Source organism: Myzus persicae, unplaced genomic scaffold, assembly GCF_001856785.1.
Source record: "Myzus persicae strain clone G006 unplaced genomic scaffold, MPER_G0061.0, whole genome shotgun sequence".
Lineage (NCBI taxonomy): Eukaryota > Metazoa > Arthropoda > Insecta > Hemiptera > Aphididae > Myzus > Myzus persicae.
The window spans coordinates 245,438-270,165 of record NW_019102984.1 but is presented as its reverse complement, the minus strand read 5'-3'; the positions used below and the strand labels follow the sequence as shown (position 1 = coordinate 270,165).

General features: G+C 31.4%; 2 protein-coding genes across 6 annotated transcripts in view; one reads left to right on the top strand and one right to left on the bottom strand.

The window, feature by feature from the left end:
* LOC111033528 (serine/threonine-protein kinase MARK2-like) overlaps window positions 1-20,426 on the top strand; it is a 49,037-nt gene extending 28,611 nt beyond the window's left edge. The window contains exons 3-19 of one of the 5 annotated variants that reach the window (XM_022314307.1): window positions 8,464-8,700; window positions 8,776-8,829; window positions 8,911-8,959; window positions 9,057-9,193; window positions 9,254-9,310; window positions 9,386-9,521; window positions 9,579-9,799; window positions 9,936-10,035; window positions 10,155-10,282; window positions 10,360-10,657; window positions 10,783-10,917; window positions 11,019-11,127; window positions 11,361-11,480; window positions 12,465-12,674; window positions 15,077-15,115; window positions 17,173-17,281; window positions 18,347-20,426. In XM_022314307.1, coding sequence (XP_022169999.1) covers window positions 8,464-8,700; window positions 8,776-8,829; window positions 8,911-8,959; window positions 9,057-9,193; window positions 9,254-9,310; window positions 9,386-9,521; window positions 9,579-9,799; window positions 9,936-10,035; window positions 10,155-10,282; window positions 10,360-10,657; window positions 10,783-10,917; window positions 11,019-11,127; window positions 11,361-11,480; window positions 12,465-12,674; window positions 15,077-15,115; window positions 17,173-17,281; window positions 18,347-18,565 — 2,358 coding nt within the window. In that variant the 3' untranslated portion in view covers window positions 18,566-20,426. Of the gene's footprint in view, window positions 1-8,463; window positions 8,701-8,775; window positions 8,830-8,910; window positions 8,960-9,056; window positions 9,194-9,253; window positions 9,311-9,385; window positions 9,522-9,578; window positions 9,800-9,935; window positions 10,036-10,154; window positions 10,283-10,359; window positions 10,664-10,782; window positions 10,918-11,018; window positions 11,128-11,360; window positions 11,481-12,464; window positions 12,675-13,464; window positions 13,710-15,076; window positions 15,116-17,172; window positions 17,282-18,346 lie in introns of those variants that run through there. The other 4 variants (XM_022314306.1, XM_022314310.1, XM_022314308.1 and 1 more) reach the window with 4 other exon arrangements.
* A 1,162-nt stretch (window positions 20,427-21,588) lies between these two features.
* The window catches only part of LOC111033529 (serine/threonine-protein kinase nekl-3-like), a 13,671-nt gene continuing 10,531 nt past the window's right edge, over window positions 21,589-24,728 (bottom strand). The window contains exons 4-5 of the mRNA XM_022314312.1: window positions 22,979-23,092; window positions 21,589-22,398 (exon numbers count right to left, since the gene is read on the bottom strand). Coding sequence (XP_022170004.1) covers window positions 22,276-22,398; window positions 22,979-23,092 — 237 coding nt within the window. The 3' untranslated portion in view covers window positions 21,589-22,275. The remainder of the gene's footprint in view (window positions 22,399-22,978; window positions 23,093-24,728) is intronic.

Below are 24,728 nucleotides of genomic sequence, written 5' to 3'. Positions count from 1 at the left end.
AACCGAAAGAAAACCGTATTTTTCGCGATCTATTTTATATGGTGGAAGAAATTTATGACGGAAAACTTGTACGGGCCACAAGCACACGGACGATGCGTTCGGTATTCGTGAGCGCGTGCGACGAGTTTCTACGTCGTTTCGTCTCGTGTCCGGCCTGTAATATAATATAAATAAAATAATAAAATATTTTTATTTTTTACGATTAGGTTTTTTTTACCGGACCCGTAGCCGGTCTTGAGAGTCTGAGAGCGGCAACTTACTACTTCTATGCGCGTTTTCGTAATGCATTCGGAGAGTATAATATATTATTTTTATAGGCATGTCGCTTGCTTTATCGATGCATTTTTTTATTATTTTCGTGTGTTTCGATTATATTATGAACTCTTTCTGCGCGCGTGTGTTTGTGTTTGTATAATGGGTACGGCGAGGGTCGTTGAGTTCTGTCGGGTTTTACGTAACTGTTTTACATTTTCTTTCCTCTTACGTTTATAATATACAATGTTTATATGTATGTATGTATGTATATTATTATATTACTAAACTATTATACAGTCGTCGTTGCGTCACAATAAAAATATATGTACTTCACTTCACACGGCGGACGACCGGCCGCTCAGCCGAGTCGCGTCGGTATTTATAATAACGTTATAATTTATTAAAACCTACCGTGGGTATTGGGCACGGTAAAAAACGTCATTATTATTCTTAAAAAAAAATACCATAAACACAGAGTATAAATTACCGGTCTTAATATCGTTATTATAATAATATATTCTATGCGTATTAGGTCGCCTCTCCAATCGGAAATCGACGAAATAAATAAATAATTTTTTATGCATGTGTGTGTTTCTGTGTGTTTTATGACATGCACGCGCGCGTCATATCGTGATTTAGTGCAATAAGGGTGGTGGTCGTTGTCTCGTCTCGGTCGGTCCGTCCGCTCGATGTACGCGATTTACTCGTCGACTACCGTGTAGCATGCGTTTCTAAAGGTTATTTTATGATTGTTTTTGTTGTTTAAATATCGCCGTATTTAAACACGCTTGTATAATATAAACGACATGACTATAATAATGTGGAATGATAATATTATATTATTATATATTATTGATTTTATTATCGTCGTAGTTGTGTAAACGCAGACTGTCTGCAGTACGTGTGGGTTGTATACAATATCTGCGAACCCTTGTTATTTTTTATTTAGATCATTATCGTCGTTTACTTTTTTCCTGGAACCCGTCGCTTACACCAACTCGTGGTGGGAGGCATGGGTTTAATAGCAACCTACGCAGTTCCATTGGTATCGATCATCGTGTACAAAAGGGAGTGTATGTTGCACACACCCTTCGTGTCCGAAACTTCTACGTATTCGGTACATACACCCAGGACAAAATATCGTTTAGCCGGTAGTCGACTAACATTTCGCCCACGTTTCAAAATCATCTTCCAGAGCACGATAACGAGCACCTGTATTAGGTCCCGAAATACTACACCCCATCATGTATGATAGTCTATTATTATAACGGTCTTGTGTTCGAATGACAGCTTTCTGATCGTACGAAAATGGTTTTCGGTATAATTGTCGTCGAAAGTATAATACCTACATAATAGCCTAACGGGAAACCACTCCGGATTCGCACTGCATCAGATCGCTCGGCTGCATCCGCTCGACCCCGATCGGTCGTTCGCGTGGTTTGACTTTTCGATACGCTTCTAGAACTCTATAAAATCGAAATTCAAACGATTAAGGACCTCGATATAATACATAATATGACCGACTGCACTGCTCAACGCCGACGTTGTTGTGATTGCGAACCGGTAACGATTTGTCTCCACGTATACGGTGTACCACGTATTATCAATAAATGGCGCGACAAGTGCGTATAATATAATAATACGATATTGTTGTGAGTTACTCGGCCCCCTAATCGATATGTAAGTATTACATACTTCACGATCGTCGTCGCTAACGGTACGTTACCATAAATAAATGTATATCGTTTCTCGGTTGAAAAGTCGCTGCGATAATATAGCAATTATACGCGATAGGAAGTCTTTGCGACGATGCGATGCATGCGATGCGATGTAGCGAGAGAGAGAGATGGTAAATAACCAGTTGCCATTTTAACGAGGTCGAACGCTGTGGCGGCGGCCGTCGTCGTGCAATGACGGCAATCGATTGTCGGCGGGGAGGAGGAGGGCACACCGTAGCTTCGAGTACACGACGAAATTTCGTTCATCGATTTAGTATACTACAATGGTAATAATCAGTGTTCTTAAGTTCTTGTTCATTAAAAAATGTACATTTATGCTTCAAATATCACTCTACTGCGCGTGCCTAAAATTAAAATTAAACAAATATTTGACCGTAATAGGTACGAAATATAATAATAAGTAGCTATTTGAAGCGCCGTGGCGCCTCCTCGATTGGATTTTCAAAATAAAATTCATCGGCGTCGACATTATATCGGTATATTGTTGAGATCTGCAGCGTAATATTTGACAATTATTCCAATTACGTGTTTTTCTCAAAATATCGAAATGTACAAAAATTAAGCGTGATGAAATTGTACATTTTGTGTTATTTACAACTACTGAATACGTGCTTTATCTGCCGATTCGAATTATTTTTTTTAGCATACACGCCTCGTTATCTGCACGTTTTTGCTTCGTCCACAAAGGATTTGCGTTTTTCCCCTCCTCCGAATTTTCACCCAAAATCGAACCTTACAATCACGTTAGCCGCGTGCGTGTTCTAGGGAAGACTCTGCTTTGTGATTTCAAACACAGCTTACAAGCAGTGGTGAATGCCAAAAGCAGAGTTATCCAAATAATAACTTTTAATCCATTATTGCAATATCGTTAGGTGCTTTAAAAAAAGGTTGGTAATTTTACAAACATTTAGACATTAATAATAGTTGTCAATTATATAAATATCTATTTTGTGAAAAAAGTCAGGACATTTTTTTAGCTTATCATTTTTAACACTCGACATTAATAAACATTAATTGGAAGATTCATTGTGATTTTTCCTAGAGACTCGTGATGACATTTTTACCTAGATTTTTTCTGACGACCCTTTTCCGATTCCCAGCGGTGTAGTGTTGTATTATAGTAGCCGATTACACTCTGCTGCAGCGTCACAAATAATATATAAGTGATATTCCCAAATAATAATAATAAAAAAAACATTTATAAATTGGAACAATTAAACAAATAAAAAAGGACGCTCGCGTTACGTCGAAAAACAACCGTGACCGGTTCGTCGAACCGTTGGAAATCACTCGAGACTTTCACGCATCGAGAGACGTCTCTCGAACCGCTGCCACCGTAATATTATTATAATATATATTATTATACACCTTCTATACCTATCTCGATTTACTGACGCGGTCCATCTCTGCCATGATACATACCTAAGACGTCGGATTGGCTCGTTCGATCGCGCTTCTCATAACCATATGTAATATCGTGTTATTTATTTATTCGTCGACGCCGCCGCCGCGTGTCCGTTTTGTCGACGCCGAGAATATAATAATATTTTAATATGAGGTCCGTCGTGCGTAAGCTCCCTGTAAAAGAGCGGCGTGATTCATTAACATATCCATAAAAAGACGTGGTCGTTTGTCGTCCGACTCGTGACGTCGCATAATACACGGACGCGCGCTGCCATGACTAATTTTATTATTTTTACCAACTGCGAAACAAATAAATCGATACGACGCGACGTGTGTGTACAACGACTTATATTGTGCACACCGGCCTTCGTCGTAAAGCTGCACTCGTCCGATCCGACGACGCCTATTTCGTCTCGCACTGCACGACCTTTTCGAAATGGCTCTACGTCGTTGTAGTCTAGTACTCAAGAGTTTTGATCTAAAATGTATGTTTGGTAATTGTTTACAATTTTATATTATGTCACTGCTACACGAAAGACCACAGAAACACAATAATTCTCATTGTTCTGCGGTTGAACAATGAACATTTGATCTTTGTTTTGTTGGATCCGGTCGATGTAAAGGGGTGGAAATCACCCACTTGACCTATCAAAGTGAATCTATGCCAGAGGGCCACTCGCTTGCAGTTCTCTCGAGACGACCATAGACAATAGACCCAAATCTGAATGAAAGGCTGAAACTGAAGAGATTTATTTTCTATCTTTGACACTTAATATTTTATTATAAAACATTCCATTTCTTATCAACAATCGCGCGATTGATAAATCACCACAGTCGGCCGCCATGGCGGGGTCATCATCTCTCTTGCGATGATTCGTATGGGAATATGTTATCCAAAAGCTGGCAAGTTATTGCAAATAATTAAGTTTGTGAACACCAGATCGTTAAGTTGGAAGTTAATATGGAAAAAAATACTAACTTAGCCTAGAAAAACTTAGTCTACTCTTTTAATTAGTAAGTGGATTACATTCAAAGAATTTCGTGCTTATTTATTATGTATTATATTATGTTATTAAAAAGTTTACATAAAGTTACTATTATTAAGGTATCTGATGATTTTTTTAAAATTCAAAACCGCGTTTATTGTATCCGCAGTAATTAATTAATGTATCAAACCATTTAAACCAGAAACGTCAAAAACATGATGTTTAATTTTTACTTGATGAATTATTTGTAAACAACTGAAAATAACTCAGGGAAACTAGTTAAGTTATACCTTCCGACTAGTTAATGTTGACACCTTCGATATTATGGCGACGGTGGCTGTGGTGTGTAGAGTTTGAATTTGGTATCACGCCATTGTAACTTATAACCTGACACCATGGCTACTGTTGCAATAAGTCGAATAGTCTCCAGCTAGAGTTCTAGACGTGTAAAATGTGTTAATATAACATAATTGGTAATCACCTAAAACCAATTATGCCCTCGAGTTGACCATAGACAATGTACCTAAATTTAAGCTTTCATTTGTAAATCAATGGAAAAAAACTCGGTTAAACTAGTAAAGTTATATCTTCCGACTAGTTAATGTTGACATCTTCGATATTATGGCGACGGTAGCAGTGGTATGTAGAGTTTGAATTTGGCATCACGCCGTTGTAACTTATAACCTGATACCACTGCTACTGTTGCGATTAGTCGACAAGTCTCCAGCGCGAGTTCCAGACGTGTAAAATGTTATAATACTGTTGATAGGAACCTAAGATTAATTATGCTCTCGAGACGACCATAGACAATGCACCTAAAGTTAAATCTTCCGACTAGTTAATGTTGACACTTTCGATATTATGGCGACGGTGGCCGTGGTATGTAGAGTTTGAATTTGGCATCAGGCCGTTGTAACTTATAACCTGATACCACTGCTACTGTTGCGATAAGTCGACTAGTCTCCAGCGACAGTTCCAGACGTGTAAAATGTGGAATTATAATATTATTGGTATTTACCTAATATTAATTATTATTACCTCATTTGCCGTGTGGTACGGCTTGTGTCGTAACCGCGTTGTGTATATAATAATAATATCATTAATATTATCATTATTACCTATAATTAGCAGTGCGTTCTACCACATTTATTCGTCATCATTATCATCATCACCACTATCGTTATCTCGGGTTTGTGGCGAAATCGCCGGTGTCGGGTTACTTTCGTTGCGCTGGTATCGCGAGTGCGATACACAGTTGCTATCGTCGGCCTCGAAAATGTGTGTGGAATAAAATATAAATCATTAAACCGTATAGTATACGATTCGCGCACAAAGATTATCGTGATGATATAATGCATTTAATGTTATAATTATCATGACACCACCGACCATAGTGTGTCGGTGCCGCGTCGTTACGCGGTTTTGCTCAACGGTGCCAACTCATAAAAAAAAGTATAATAATAATATTGTTATTATATAATTTAATATAATATCCATGTGTTGTGAGGTGTGTGTGTACGAAACGATCGATCTGCTGCCCCGCGGTTTTCCGGTGTTCGTTTTCCCCGTGTGCTGCTCGCCGTTCCGATCATTGTGTTATAGTCGTTAGAATAATAATAATAACAATATCGTTCTCATTGGACAAAGGCCTCCCTCCGCCTAACCCATTTCTGCCCACAGGATAAGGTTAGGCGTGTGTCGTCATCGTGTATTGTGTGTGTGTATATCCGGACGAAACAGAATAATAATAATAATTATTATTGTTCACGGAAAGTCGGTCGAAAGACGTTTTCAGCGACGTTCGCAAACAAAAAATTATAAAACATAGGTAGGTGAAACACAACACGACACGGTGATGTGCCGGCTCTGAAGAGGGATATGTATTTTAATATTACATGTTGTTTGTACATCATCCCATAGTGTTATTCTCCGAAAAACGTATTTTAAAATGACATGTCTTATTTTTATGTGTTTTTTGTGTGCGTTTATTCATAAGTCTACGTATTGACGGAAAACGAGTATAATGGATTGGTTAGTTTCTATGGCGTTTCCGATTTTATCTCTTGTTTTTCTTTTTTTTTTGCATACTGTTCAATCGTGCATTTATTGTATACCTACGTATTTATCCATTATTCATATTTCATTTATTTTTATTTTTGAGTTACTCTATGTTTGTAATCGGCTTCACCGTAGAGCCGTATAAAATGTATTACCAACCCGCCGAGGCGATCTTACAGCCAACTGTCTGAGAAATTCTACGTCATGATCGACATTTCTATGCACCTATATCTATAAAATATATTATGTGCGTCTAGTATGTATGTCATATAATATATTTATGGAAAATAGGTAAATGCTCTTTGCAATATTTGATATTGGCATTTCATTACCCTTGTTATATTATAATCGTGTAAGGCTTTGGTATATTATTATGATCGTCGCTTGTCTTTGTATTAAATGACGTGCGTTTTAAGTACGCGTGTATCTTACAGACGTATTAAATTATTTAAAAATATTGTTAAAAACGTTCAATTCATAGAAAATCGCATACACTAATAATAAAATGTGTGATGATAAAACATCTCTGCTGGAAATTGTCGGTGAATTAAGCTTATGATATTATTAATCATCATATTTGTTACTTTTTTTTAAAAGTTTTGTAACAGTACATAAAAACGACTGAGTACAGCCGATGGGAGGGGGGGGTCTTCCGTTTGCTGTGTGTCGGGTGATAATTTTTTTACGGCGCAGCGATAACAAACAATACTATTGTTTTTGCTTCCCCGCTAACCGCTATTTCTCTGCTCGTCCGGCAGTTGTCCCGCCGATGTCGTGTGTACACAAATTATTTCAATTTATTATTAACGAGATTCGTAATCTGTCGCATCATATTCATAGGTACATCGTACACGAAATGAAAACGCGAAGCTCTATGACGGATGTACCCTTGGTGACGTTTCAGTAACTGCGGTGTGACGCGTTTTTGAGCGATAATAATATTGTTAAAATTGTCACTCAAAGAACTGTTTATATATTTTTGAGATGACCAATATGGGGGGGGGGGGACTTCCTATTTGCGCTGAATTTTTTCTACCTGTCTGGACACTTTTCCATACTGAAAGAAATGTTTTCACGGAATCATTATATTATAAACTATATAGTATCCACGTATGTAGTCCATATTATTAAAAAATTGTACGACAAAAGGTAAATCATATTTATGTTGTTGCTTTGCCTTTAAAGACCAGACAAACGAAATGTCTAATCATCTCCTTACAACTAATATTTAAAATATAATATATCTACGTCACTCGCTATTGCGCAATATGACAAACACAACCAAATATAGTTGGGCTGGGATAACAGCCCAACGTTTTTTTTTCTTCACGCAGTTGAGTAGCCGTGGCGTGTCGAAACCGATTTCCCAATACCGGCCACAACTCATAAGTAGAGCCGCCGAGGGCTAGTTGGGATCTGTTGCCCTCCGTATCGAATTTTCGCGTATGTGACGCAATTCAATTCGTCCTCAACCTTAGCGTATGCGTGTCCGGACTAGCGTTTTTTTGTAATTCTTTTGGGTATTCGGCGGGGCGCGTGTACCTGTAACGTGTGTGTTGTAGCTGGGTGGGTTTTTTTGTAGTCGGCACGTTGTTCCGCCGGAGCGCTTTCACTTTTCTTTTCTTTTCTCTCCGTCCGTATATTATTGGAAAATTATATTTATGATTACATGGAGACGAGGAACACCTCGTTCGAAAATAGGCCGACATTACGGAGAAATGTGTAACAGAAAAAATAATAAAACCCTAACAAAATAAGCTTCACACGCGTGTTTGTTCAAAAAATATGATCCATACATCATACCTACATAAAATTATGTTATATTATTATTAGGATTTTATTATACATATTTAATACGGATAATATAGATAATGGGTACGTCAGCTGTTGTACATCTGTGTCTTGTATGTACGTATCCAATACGTCGAGGTTTAGATTTTTTATTCTGTTAATTATCTATGAAACGTGTAGAATATAGTATAGATTGTGTTTTAAATTTGTGTCTGCTTTGCTTTTTACAGGGCAGTGATGCGGCCACAAATAGTTCCACAGGAGGAGGAGGAGGAGGAGGAGTTGGAAGTGGTGGTGGAGGAGTAGGTGGAGGCAGTGGTGCCTCTACAGTGACAAGTACACGCGGATCGTCTCGCAGCCGTTCATCGGAAGAGCCGCACATCGGCAAGTACAAACTGCTCAAAACCATCGGCAAAGGCAATTTCGCCAAAGTCAAACTAGCCAAACATGTACCTACCGGGAAGGAGGTAAATGTCATTTTTGTCGATGTATAATATCGTAAAATCAGCCAACTGGAAATTGTAACTATTGTATGTTTGTAGGTCGCGATTAAAATCATTGATAAAACTCAATTATTACCAGGAAGTTTACAAAAAGTACGTTATTGTTGGCTTTTATTAATTTAAATAATTATACAATATGGTCGGTTATTTTTATTGTATTTTTTTTTTTTACAGCTTTTTAGAGAAGTTAGAATAATGAAAATGTTGGACCATCCAAACATAGGTGAGTAATGAAATGCCTAACAAAAAATATTGCCAACTCTTTAACTTATTCTAAGTCACTTACATTTAATAATTATTGTTATTGTTGTTGTTTTTAGTTAAATTATTACAAGTTATAGAAACTGAAAAAACACTATATTTAGTTATGGAATATGCTAGTGGAGGTGAAGTATTTGACTACTTGGTATTACACGGGCGCATGAGAGAAAAAGAAGCAAGAGCCAAATTTAGACAAGTATGCACCATACCAAAACAGTTCAAATAAAAATGTATGCTAAAAATATGAATTTTTTAGATTGTTTCAGCAGTCCAATACTGCCATCAAAAAAGAATCATACACAGAGATTTAAAGGTAACTTAATCACATATTGTTATAATTATCATTTATATGCACGAAGTACCTAATTATATTTTCATTTTTTTTTAGGCTGAAAACTTATTACTGGATAGTGAAATGAACATAAAAATAGCAGATTTTGGGTTTAGCAATGAATTTACACCTGGTGGTAAACTTTATACATTTTGCGGTAGTCCTCCATATGCTGCACCCGAACTATTCCAAGGTAAAATGGTTTATATATTTTTATAAAGATTCCTCATTTTAAAACTATTTTTTACAGGAAAGCGTTATGATGGACCAGAAGTAGATGTTTGGTCATTAGGAGTTATTTTGTATACTTTGGTTAGCGGTTCTCTGCCTTTTGACGGTTCTACCTTAAGAGAGTTGAGAGAAAGAGTATTGCGTGGCAAATATAGAATACCGTTTTACATGTCAACAGATTGTGAAAATTTATTGAAAAAATTCCTTGTTTTAAATCCACTTAAAAGAGCATCATTAGAGGTAAAATATACATTTTGTTGTAAAACAAACATATTCATTAATTAATATTGTAAAATATACTTGTATACCACATAGATTGAAACCATATTCTTCGAATCACCTTAACTATTTTTATTATTCTGAAAATATATTACAGGTTATCATGAAAGACAAATGGATGAACTTGGGCTGTGAGGAAGATGAATTAAAACCTTATGTAGAACCTGAACAAGATTTCAAAGAACCAAAACGAATAGGTAATTTAATCAATGCCTCAAATTCACTGTTATCTATAAAACTGTTAAATGTTTCATTACTTACTTCATTTATACTTAAAATGTATATTTAAAGCACTCCTTCAATTGTACTGTTCTAGTCTGCCGAGTTACAGAAATATTAGTTGGCATGGGTTATAGCCGTGGAGAAATAGAAGAGAGTTTATCTCAAGCTAAATATGATGACATATTTGCCACTTATTTGTTACTAGGAAGAAAGTCTAATGATGTAAGTATTTGTGTTATGATACTCAAGTAATAGAGTTTAATTTAACTAATTATTTATATTATTCCTGTCATATATAGCCGGAAAGTGATGGTTCTCGATCTGGTAGTTCATTATCATTAAGAGGAATCACCGGACCAAATCCAGGCATAAATAACACCAACAATGTATCAGCCGTGAACAATACTAATCAGTCGCCATCACATCGGGGTGTGCATAGATCAATATCTGCTACCAATTCCAAACCTAGCAGAAGGGCTTCATCTGGTGGTGAGACTTCCGCTTTGACCACAAATCATCCAAATTCTAGCAATGTTCCTGCTACCAATAATACGCCAAACAATCAACAAACAACCCATAACTCTACAAATAAAACAAGTAATAGTTGAGTATTGTTAAATTTTTAAATATTCCAATTAATTGCCTAAAACATAGTTGCATTTTTTCAAACAAATTAATGTTGTCCTTAATTATTATTGTATCTGATAAATGAGTGTCCTTAGGTACCACTAATTCAACCAATCACAATCATAATGTGGCCATTCCAAGTACTAATTTCAAGCGTCAAAATACTATTGATGCTGCCAGCATCAAAGAAAATACGGCTCGACTAAATTCTAGACCTGAAAATATGATAGGCATGTCTACTTGTTGTATTTGTTATTATTGATTAGATTTCTATACTTCTTTATAACATCTATCAAGCAATTCTTGTTCTAACTATTAATTGTTTTCTTAGGAACAAAACAACGGTCAATGGCTCCTGGTGGGTCTGTGGGTAGAAGGAGTACAATCAGTTATGATGCTAAAGCAGCTGTATCAACTCCTCCCGTAATGGATCCAGCAAGGTACACCTTTGACAAAGATCACACTTAAAAATGAACACACGTATAATAATAATCATAATAATGTTATGTAAAATAACTTTTTGTTTATATTTTCTTGTTTCTCCTTAACACTGATTAATCTTCTGTTATTATAATACAAACATTTGTTCATTCATTTTATTCTATTCATTATTATTGGTGGTAAGATGATAATTTTGAATTAATGTTTGCAATGCATTGGTAATCGGGTTTAGTGCGTTGGCTGTACCTAATTCTGGTTCTGGATGTGGAGATACACGATCCAAAGGTCACGTCAAATCTGCTTCTGTGTCTAGTGCCACAGAACATACCACAGAACCTCCTGCCCACCCGAGGTATTCCTCCCGTTATAATTTTATAACTGTGGCTAGATTGTTATACCGTCTTTTAGATCGTATCAAATGCATGTTGTGTATTGTACGCATTTTAAACATTTGAAAACTCTTGAACATATTGTTCCTCAAAAATACTCTTTGTGATTAGAGTTTTTCTTTTCAAAATCCATTTAGTAAAATAAAATATTTTCTGCTCTGCTTCCTATTACTTTGGGATAATTTAAATTCTGCCAAATGTACATTCTATGATAATACTACTCGTGAACCTAAATATTTGTGCATGCACTTGTGTTGTCCGTCCATCAATATAATTGGATTGCTAACTATTATTAATTTTTAAAATTCTAACTAATCATGGATGTATAAATGGTAATTTATAATAGTAATAATCTCATTGCTATGTTAATAATTTTCAATTGTATGATACTAATATATTTAACATTAAAAAAAGCTTCTACAACTATTAATGATTATTTAGTTAGGTTTGCATGTTTTTGTACTATTGTTTTGCTACTAATAAATTTCAAATATTGGGAAGAAACTGGCAATTTCACTATGAAGAGAGTTTGTCATTTTATAGCTTCTTATAAATTGACGTCTTATGAATGAAACTATTGCATAAAATTATTTGATGACTGATATTATTATTAAAAAACTGAAAAATCTTGTAATTTAATAATGCTGTATTATAAATCAAAAACTTGTCTTGTTGGTAATTTAAATACATTTGGTACAAACAGACAATGATTTTTATCTTTTCACCTACTGAATGTGTTTAACCGTGAAAATTCAATTTATTTTAAATTTAATGACAGTCAATGTCTAACTTATAATCAGTTTTTTAATTTTACTGTCATATCATAATCTGTATGGTCTTAGCTTTCCACTCATAGTTGTGTGAGTGTGTATGTATGCATATTCATATGGTTAATGAGAACATTGTTATTTTACAATGATTTAAATTTACTTATTGATATTATATAGGGGTGTTACTGTATCACCTGCATCACCAGCAGTCAATAGTCGACAGCCATTCCCGAGGAATGTGCCTAGTCGCCAGACCTTCCATTCTGGTCAAAACAGACATAGAGGTTACACTGGCGTTGGACCTACTAACAATACTGGCAGCCCACATGATCCATCCGTGCAAAGGCCATCTTTCTTTTCAAAAATATCATCCAAGTTTGTTAAACGGTAAGTGTGTAATTAATAATTATATTAATGTTGAAAATTCATTGTTCCTTAAATTATTATTTTAATTGATAAAATCCTAAAAATTCTTGATCTTATGATTAAACATTTTCCATAAATTTCTAAATAAGGAAAACATAGGTCTCAGAAGTAATTATTTTAAAGTGTAATTTCTAATTAAATTTTTTATAGGTGATTTTTAACATATTGAATTTAATTTTGTAAGGCCTATGTAACAAGTGAGGTGGTTAAAATTAATTTAACCTATTTTAAATTATTACCATTTCAAAATCTATTTTTAATGCTTGCATTATAATTTCATAACTAAAAATATTCTTTATATTTTTAATCCAATTTAACATCCATCCACTTCTCCACGTTTTTAGAATTAAATTGCAATGAAAAAAAAATACTAATTATATACTTACTAACAATGATTGCATTTTACTCGCAGAGGCCTTACTTGTGAAAGCTTGTCTTAATTATTATTATAATATTTTTTTTAAGTTTTATTTAGCATATTTAGGACAATTTTGTGTGCCATATATCATTCAATAATAAAATAATTTTAATGATTTGCATATATACATGTGTTATTAGCGAACCTTGCATAATTGTCTCAATAAAGGCAGCTCAAAAAGAATTTTTATTTATAAATTTTAACACATAATAATCTATTGGCTAGCTTTCACACAGATACGGTCCCTGCACAGATTATTATTATTTAATTTTTTTATGTTTCTGTCATTTTTTCCATCTTGTGATCGATGCTTTTTTGTGTATATGTGTGCAGGACCACTCCCCATTAATATGAAACAAAAATACCAAATAAAAAATCATACATCCATATCCATTCATATATCACACGCATGCTACCACTAAATTATGAAGAAGACAAGCAAAAATGGGGCAGGCGGGCACTTAACTATTTTGAGACAATTATGCTGGGATGCCGCTACTCGCCGTTGACATGCTTAGATCTAAAAGTTTTAAAGTTATATATTTGTTTATAAATATATATATATATATGTATGTGTGTGCGCGTGTATGTGTGTGTGCGTGTATGCGTATATTTCTGTATGGATACATATTTATATTGTTCCAAATGACTATAATAAACAGTTACATTTTTGTCCAGTTAAATCAATAATAACTTACTCTCTCATTTAAACCTCATAATTTATGTTGATTGCATTTTGTAATATTAATTTTATTTTATTTTTAATTTAACTGCATAAGACATAACTTGTCATTGTGTTTGATTATATTATTATTACTAGGTAGTATGTGTATTACTTATCTCTACAGACTCTAAATTGAAATTAAACTACTTATATACATATATATTATATCTATAAACAATTAATATACATATATGTATATATAATATAATTCCAATAACAATTTTTTTTTCTATGTATTTTCTAGTCCCCAAATAACTGTTGCATAATTATGTATTTTATTATTTTAATCGTTTTCTGGCCTATATTTTATTACTGTATACTACAATGATACATATATTATTATTATTATTATTATTATTACTATTATTACTATTATTATTATTAGTTATAATTATTCCTTAGTGTACAAACATTATTTTTAAGCCAATGTTATTGTCTTTGGATTTGTAATAAATTGTTTGATATGTGGCATACATTTGTTTTCTAAGTTAACACACCAAAAGTGTTTTGAACTGAGTATGTTATACCCTAAAACAATTATGTACATAATTGTAACTTTTGTGTAAAACTACACATTTTTTTTTTTGCCTCTATAAATTGGCATGGCAGTTGCACGATGCATAGAACTTCTATTATAACATGAATTACCTATGAAATATTATTTTTATTTGTTGTGTATCTAATATGCATAGAAATAATATATAACCATTTATAATTATGATGGATAAAAACGTAGACCTAATACTAATAGACGAACCTTCTCAATATAACATACATTTTTAGCTGTGGTAAAAGAATACTACACAGTTTTGCAGATGACATTGATGCCTGTTGTGCCTGACTGCATATGCGCAATTTTATAAATGCATCATTTAGTATAAAATAATATTCCACCCATCTTATGAGCATGTGCTTTACAAATACGGTAACATCCAAACAGCACATCAATGTCTCTGTGAGAACTAGTATAATATTCCATCGATTAGTTTAAAGCTTATAGATAGTTACATATATCCTGTTATGCTATGACAAAAATTGTGTAGCAAATATCCTATGGATTGATTGTTCATCAGTATAATTTGTGTAATGTATGCACTTAAGTTGTCATCAGGTGTTATGAATTAAACCGGCATTTTATTATGATTTATTTTATTTATTTATTATTTTTGTTTATGTTTTTGTTTTGTTTATTTTATTAGTTTTGTTTATATTTTATTTCAGGCCAATGGATCAAAATCTGCCCAAAAATAATATTGTTAGGTATGTAAAATCAAAACAAATTTTGCCTGACTTAGGCTAGTCCAATCGATTACTAACATAATGTTTATATTGTGCTAACTAAAACAAAGAGCAAGTAATAATTGTAATTTTATTCGGAACTTTTAATTAACCATTTTATGTCACAATTGTGATCAAGGTTACTATACATGTTGGTCAAAACCTTATTTTGTCTAAAAACAAAATTATTTAGGTTTCTAAAATTTGTTTGATTTATTTTTATTTTATCTTTATTTGATTTAAATAGTTTTTACTAAATTTATTTTTTTACTTTATTTGTGATTATTTAAATCTTAATTATTCATATACACCGGTGTTTTATGTCTGATAAGTTGTGATGTACAGATTTTATTCAAGAAGTGAATTCATTTGAACTTTCCACTTGTATCCACTTCTTGTAAAAAATCAGTACGTCAAATATAATGTCTTGTATACATTCAATTTTTAACTTTGACAGCTAAACTGTATTAATATATAATAACTAAACAAACCATAAATGTTGAAATTATTCACTCATGGTTGTGTTTTTTATTTTTTGTTTTTGTATTTGTATTTGTATTATTTTTTTTTTTTAGAAAAGTCTTACCTGTCATGCAATGACTAAAAACTCAATATCCTATTATTTTATTTTTTCTTCCTTTATTTTGATAGTTATAGAATTACTTTTAAATTTATTTGTTCGATTTTCTTAAAATGAAAATATAAAATTTACATGTTCTAAAACAAACTGTTTGTAACTGTAAAAAAAATTGTAATATCCATGAGTGGCCTCATAAGTCCCTCATCAAATAAATGATGGATTATAGTGGGATGTTTTTAATTATTATACATTTTTATTTAAAACTGAAAACTTAATTGTTATTACCTTACATAAAAAAAATATAATAATCATGATTATGGACGATATGTTGATATTATATTATTATATTTAATTTACAGCATATCTTATAAGTTTTAATGGTTTTGATTATATATATACATATTATAATTGATACTAGATGCAAACTAAAATAAAAGTAAAACATTAGAATTTTGTACGAACAATTTTATTTAATCTTATTTCCTTTGGTTTAAGCTTCTCGTCAGATAATATTAGGAAAGTTATATGTTTATAACATATCTTTGGATTCTTAATTTGCTCAAGCAGAATACAATGTGATATTAATAATTTGAATGCTAAAATAAATAATGCCAAAAAATTCAACAGTGGTCTTATAAATTTTGCATTGTTGAAAGGCATGTTATATTAAATACTCAGTACCATTATTAGTTCAAAAGTTGAAAGTTTTGTTTAAGATGTAATGTTAGGTAGGCCAGGTAAATACAAATCTTGGTGGACGTGCGTTTTTGTTAGAAGATCTAAATACGCTATTATACCCAAGTGCCGATATCATAATATTATAAGCCATTGAAATATAAGGTTCAGTGTTTCATTAAAATTAAAATAAATATTTCAAATGCATTTTATTAAACAAAATGTATTGTATTTTTCATATTATCTGAAACAACACAATTAATACTTTTGGACAGATATTTATTAGCGTATTACCGTGTAAACAGTGCAAAAAAATGGAAAAATAGGTTTATACGTTTCAGATTTAAGTAAAGAATACGAAATATACATTAAACAAATTGTTTCTTTTTCTCTTGTTATTTAATATTCTGTAAAATAATAAATGAATAACTACAAAATTCTGATCCTAGAAAACTAGCATATGCCAAAAAAAAGCCGGATGTAATCTTATATTGTAACGTCACTAAAATACTAAACTTTTCAAGTCTAAAATGCATTATAATTTTTAATAAAAACACAAACACTGTTAATAGATCCGAGATACTGTTGTAAATTTATAGTATATAATGTTAGGCGTAATTACAAAATCGGACAGACGGTGAATATCGGTCATGATGTTTATCGTTGTGCCGTCAGTATATTTATCTATAAGTATAATAATTATTGTATACATTACCTACGTATTTTATGCACTCCGTATTCATATTTCATTGAATAATCTGAATTTGAAATTTTTTAAAAACAGTAATACAGTGAATGACGATCAAATGAAACCCAGATCGTTGAGATTCACATGGAGTATGAAAACGACGTCTACAAGAGACCCAAACGAGATTATGGCCGAAATAAGAGAGGTGAGTTGTCTCCTCATAAAGTGTGGTGTATATGGTAGACCTTGTAGAAACCTTCGAGTTTTCTCCAATATCGATTTCAAAATAAATCAATATAAACTCAAATGTCAATGTCGTCAATTGCCAACCACCAGTATGAACTGGATAAACTAATTATGTCATCGCGTTAATTTGGCTGGATTTGTCACTCTGAGGTCTCTACAATCATTTTCTAAATACTAGTTTATGCAATTTATAATATATATGCCACCACCTGAGTACAGGAAAAAAAAATAAAAGTAGATATCATATCGAAATCCGAATTATCGTCTATTGACTTTTTGGAAAAACGATTTAGGTTGATTGTTCACTGCGTCCGTTCTCTTGGCCCATATTTAACGCCTTATTATAATATTTCGTCCCGGCCTATTAGGTTCCTTTACAGTTGTCACCTCGGATGTTTACCTTGGCCGTAATCCATTATTGTGTTAAATGTACTATTCCACTATCGTCGTGTTTCGCGTTCAGAATTGTCTTGTTATTCACCAAATAAATTAATACTGTTTAAGTAAAACTCATCAATAACGATCGTACACGATGAAGTAATTGGAAAATGGAGACAGTGTAATAGAACTACTCAGTGACGAATTTAAGGGTTCATCGTACAAAAAGTATCAGTAACATACTTACGAAATTGTTTTTTTTATTGACCTAACCTATTAATTGTAAATAATATTACAGTTTACTGTATACAATTTGTTTATTTTTTGTGGTAATCATTTTTTTTTTTTAAATGTACTATATAATTTAAATGTGCCTCCATTAGCATTGGTTGACCCTGACTAAATGACGGTTAAATTCGCCACTGACCGACTACCCTGCTTGATTCGATTTTCCTTTATCGCAGATTGAGGGGGAGTGGCATTTTCATAAGAAAATACTGGTTTTTTTTTAATCATTATGTTGGACTGCTCCGCTTTACTGTCGTCGTCGTGTCCCAGAATCCACTAACATGACGAACTTGACGCTATCTCCGACAATTAACCGTTTTGTTTTTTTTTCTTTCTCGTACTCTTCCGTACTACACAGGTGCTGGACGCCAACAACTGCGATTATGAACAGCGCGAGCGTTTCCTGTTGCTGTGCGTGCATGGCGACCCGAACACCGACTCTCTGGTCCAGTGGGAGATCGAAGTGTGCAAGCTGCCCAGGCTGTCGCTGAACGGCGTCCGGTTTAAGCGCATATCAGGCACATCCATCGGGTTCAAGAACATTGCGTCAAAAATAGCCAACGATCTAAAGCTCTGACTACACACCGAAAACCTGCCGTCCACCGACGAATAGGTTTTTTGGTTTTCGTACGAAAAAAAATTACACACAGCCACACACCTCCCGCCCATCCACACAAACACACACACGTGCGTACGTAAATGCACACACGGACCAGACGAGAACGGGAGCAGCGCGAATCAATAACGATAATATATGATTATTATATTATTATTATTATTATTATTATTATTATTATTATTTTTATCATTATGTCTGAAATATTATGTATATTTTTATAATATTTTGTTTATAATCAACAACAACGAACACGCTCGTCGACTACCACGGCCAGCTACGACCCGGTTGCATCATACAAATACGTACATATAAATACACACAAATCTATAAATACCGGAAAAATAAAACGGTTTTCAAAAATGTCTAGACGGAACAGCGGTTGAATGTCTTGTACGCCGCCAACCGTTGATCCAAGACAGACACAAAATGTGTTCCGACAAATCGATTTTGTAAAAAAGTGTTTTTTTCAAATGATTTTCGTTTTCGTTATGATAATTTTATTTTTTAATTTGATTTGATTTTTTTTTTTTAAATTTATCGTCGTTATGATTTATTTTCATTTTCGATAATCTAATATTATAGTTTTGATTTTTACTGTAAGAATAAATTTAAATAAAACAAATATCGTTAGAAATGACCGCCCCTCTCCACCCCCAACCACACTACTTTAATGTAAACAACCAGAATTTTATGATTTTCACCGATTTTTAAATTATTCTACTTTCACTTAAGTATAGTTTAAACCTATGCCATTTATAATAATTATTTCTTTATGTACTTACTTCCAATAGATAATTGAATTATACAAATCATACATTATTTACTAACAGTTTATTCGTCGGTTAGCAAACATGTGCTTTACTAAACTACCAAACATTTTCCTCTTCAGGGGTGTCTTGGGTATTTTGGATATACTTTCGTCCACATGCCCATTAGTTTTAATACTATTTATTTATTTATTATTTTTTTTTCATGTGTAAATTTAAGATTAATTATTATTTTTAAATTAAATAATGCTCGTGAATACAATTTGAGTTAATTCGCTGTAGAAATGTAATATTCAAGTACGTGGAAATTAAAGGGGGGGGGTTATAATTTACATGCCATTTTTATAATATTATAATAATAAAACAATCGACATCAGAAGTAATATTGTAATTGGTAGCTTGAATACCATGTATAACGATTACAGTCTTAACCAATAAATATTATTACTATTTTTATATTCATATTAATATGTACGTTTGTTCTAAAATGCCCGAAATTGTATGTGATATAGCGAGATTTGTGGCAATCACCCCTAACCCCTGACTGATGATCTACCGTTTTAGAGCTGAAGTGTTGAAATATTTACAATGATAATAATATTTCGATAAGTTAAATTTACGATTTTCTAGTAAGAGCGTATTTATTATTATAATATTATATTAATACATTGTAGATCATCATATCTTATGAGAATTAACTCTCACGTGTAATATATAATATATGTATAATATGTTAAGTATAAATATAACAAAGAGACATCGTATGAACGAAGATCTTTTTTATTAATGCATTTCTTTATAATACTCATATATATATATTACGTAATTGGTCTCGCTAATTAAAAAATTGTTGTTACTAATCACTACAACTAGTTCTGATGATATAGAATCAGCAGAGTGCTTTGTGTAATATTTTCTAAAAATTATATACGTGTATTATATATATATATATTGGCCCACCTATCTTGTAAAACTTGGGGTTTTTAACGTTTTCCGTGCAAGCATATGTATAAATGTTGGATATGTTGAGTAGATAATTTATTCAACAAGAAAATTATTTATAAGTAAGCTGTTTAATAAATTGTTTCATATATATGTATTTACTAAACGTTTTGATACAAATTGTGTTTTAAGAAATCAACAGCTCTGTATGTTATTTGTATTTTTGCTATTGTTTTGAGTAACAAAGTCAGTTTTAGCATTTGTACATTTCCATATTCCATACAAACAAAATATTACTATTGCATTTTACATAATTCTTATTTTCTAAATTATATATACATAATACATATATATATATATTATGTATATATTATTGCTATTATGTAAAAATCATAATTTAATAATTCAGAGTAAATTTTCGTAATGCCATAATCATTGTTTACTACAGGAAACATAATGTTACTGTTTAATTAAGTAATGGCATTAAGCTAAGCAATTTGGTGTTGAATAGCACAAACCTGGTAATCTGATACCTATTTAAATTAATAATATTATGTACAATTCCTGCTTGTACAACAAAATATGGTTTTCATGGGATGTATAACAAAAACGATGTGATATGTGAAATACTATTAAATTAAAATAATACTAAACTTTTTTTTTAACAATATTAATTAATTAAAATTTATAGTACAGTAACAATAAAAGGTTATCAGACGTCACCAGTGACATTGTTCTAGATATTACACAAAAACAAAAAAATGAATTAAATATGTCGATAGATTAATATTAAATACATATATAATTATATAAAAGTTAAAGATTATGTGTATTTTTTTTTTACTGTAGTCATGTAGACAATATTTGTTAATATCCTGAAAAGGTTATACCCATGCTGTGCAGTATGAATTTGTAAATTTTTTGTTTAAGGTACGTTTGTCAAAATAAATTATATAAGATTATTTTATGATGTAACAATATTTAATATTTCTTTGAGTAAATATCACATGAAACAAATTGTTCATACAATTTATGAGATTTTTGACAAATGTGACCTTGAAAATAGTGTAATCATAGTGTATGTTATAGTCCTTTTTTATCGTTTAGATATTGTAACACCATTAAGTATAATGTAAGCATTTTTACAATAGGTATATTGTTTACAATTCTGTACATTTTTATATATACATATAATATATTATGTATGTGTATGTAAAGATATATAATATATATATATATATTTATATAATTAAAATATTTTAAATCATAATTACATAACCTGTATAATATTAAAATGTAGTTTAATGTAGGTAAACAAAATACCTAAAAATGAAAATGGCTCGAATATCATAACGTATTAGTCGTGATGTAACACCATACCTAGTATGTACAATAAAGAACAATTTTTTAAAAATTATTATTATTATCAGTTCTATAGGACTAAAATTTGTTTCAATTTATAGTTATAATTTATTTATTTTAAAAATAACAAATACCTATTGCTTTATGCCAAGAGTGCTGATAATACTGTCATATGTATTGTATTATATAAATACAGAAAAAAATATATTGAATATTATGTTAAATGAAATGCTTATACAAATTTTAGTAACCGTTTTCATTCTTGATTATGTAAAAAGAAAAATCGTCAATCAATTGTTGTACATTTATTGTTTAGCCCTAATAAAGATGTATAAAAAATAAATAAAATATATAATAAAAAATTAATTGATTGGTGGTTGTACAAAAAAAAAACTACTAGTTTCTATCATAGGTGCTTTTTCTCGGTCAAAAGTATTTGGTGGTTTAAAATATTATGCCTGAAGCTGTTATTGACAAACCATTTAATTTTGTATAGACTTGAAAAGATACCATTAAAAAAAGTTTATTATCATTAAGTCCATTAAGAATCTAGACTATAATAATATTATAATGGTTCTTTATTTAGTCATCCTAAAATTAAGATGTAAGTGCAGTATTTCTAGATTCAGCCAATCCTCTCCGTGTTACTCTCAGGATCTCTGATATATTTGGCCTGAACTTGTGGTTGACTATTATGCAGCTATCTATGAACTTTGTTATCTGCATACAGTAAAATTTAAAAAAATTGATAATCATGTTGATGCCACTTACATTATTGTAATTTTTAAGACTTAAAAGTGAAACAAATTTCATAAACAATAGTAATAAATAAAGCCCGGATTTTTATGCAAATTCATATTCTTCTACAATTTACTTAGGATAATTTGGATTAAAAATGTTGACATTTCGTAATGTGTATATTCTATGGTTAAATATTTTTTGCATATTTCAGGATAGTTGCATAAATGTTGCATATTCTACAATAATAATAATCATAATTCTATCTTTATTCATAAAAATAGTCATATTTAGGTTTGTACAAATAGCAACTATTGATTGCAAATAACCCATTATTATGTATATCAATAATTTACGCATACAATAATTTTGCATATTTATGATATGAATCTGCATGTTTTATAAATGTTTACTCCATATAAATCCGGGCCCTAGTAATAAATAATAATCGAATTACACATATGTATGTTGGTGCGTCTGAAAAAATTACTGTACATATTTTTGCGTTGTGCATACTAAACATCATTTATTAGGTAAATAGTATAAACACATAAATACTGACCTTTATGGAGTAGATGTCTGAAGGTACGGGTGGGTAAAATCCATTTATTATTCTTTTGGTCATCAAGTTCATGTCTAAGGTATTCAAATGAAATGGAGCCTGAAGTGCTACCAACTAAAAAGAAACTATCAAAGTAAATAATGAAATTGTAATTATATTAATTTTAAAAAAATCCGTACCTTAAGATTTCAGTAGGCCTAAATGGCTAAATTAACCTACAATAGAGAAAAGTATACAATATTTGTCTTGCTAAACGTCCAGTCCTTTGATTACTAAGTATTTTAGAATTATATATTATATTGAATATATTAGTTAAGATCCCTAGATGGCTAGATTAGGTCTATGAATTAATATTTAGTATTTATTATTTAAATAAATTATTAATACATTCAAAAAATAAAATAACCAATATTATTTTGATATATTATTATTTATTTGAGAAGAAGTACCAATTTATAACTTAAATTTAATTATAATATACTCTATAAATAATTTTTAAATATTCATTATTTTGTGCAAATCAGTTCTGAAATGTTAATGACCAATGTGTCAGGAATCATTTATAGGAGCAGTGTACCTTATGTTATATACATAGTGTCATAGACATAATTTAGGTGGTGACTAAGAGGAGCTTAGCCCCCACAAAAATATACCTTTATAATATATCATTGATTAAGAATGGACAATAAATAATTATTAAATATTATTTATTCAATTAATTATCTAATCTATGGTAAAATTGTTTTTTCTTTTCATCTAATTATTAAATATTTTACAAACAATTTTGTTTCAGCTATTTGTCTAACAATTATGAAAAAAGAATGATAAGAAATTGTTGTGGTAATAAACTGTATGTTGCATAGAAATACTAATTTTCAAATATAAAGTTGATCACGGATACTGAGGTTTATCCTAATTTTTAAATGTTTTAATTATAATTAACATTTTTGATCAGCTCTGCGGCATGCGAAATATTAATCACTGCAATGATGAAGATTGAGAGTTTTCTTCAAACTTCCTTGTATCAAAATAGATTTTAAAATGTTTCAATAATTTATATTGAACGACATTTGTCTAATGTAGGTATTGTGTTACAAACGAATTTTGGACAATTTACAGTTTCAAATTCTCGGTATAAATAGATAAATATTTTTAAATTAAGTAATAACTAATAGATGTATAAAATATTAGAATGTACCCATTACATATTAATTACTAAATGTAAGAAAGGGGCGCAAATGAAAGTGATGAATAAATTATGTCGACCTATCGGCTATCCTACTGTCTTATTGAGTATAGGTAGGCACACGCATAGAGAGGGACAGTGTGAGACTGTTTTATTTAATTATTTATGATACCCGAGCCTCAAAATCTTAAATATTGTGCTCTTGTAGTTGTGAAATATAAAACTACTATATGGGTATTGGGTAGTATAAACATATATTTTAAGAATATTTGATTACTAAAAAAAAACATTAAGTTGGTAGGTACATTTTGTGACGGAGCAGACAGACCTGTTGCCACCCGAGTTTTAAAGTTGAATCAATCTACAATTTACATTATGATAACAACACAAAATTGGTTCTGCTGAATCAAATTTGATGTTTTACAGTTTATAAGACGGTGACAACACACTCGAGTCTTATTTAAGCTTGAAAAGATTTACAATTTCAAACTATTAATTGCAGAGCTGGGCAATGGCTACTTAAATAGTTGAGTTTTTCAGGCATGTCGATAGGGGGGGGGGGGA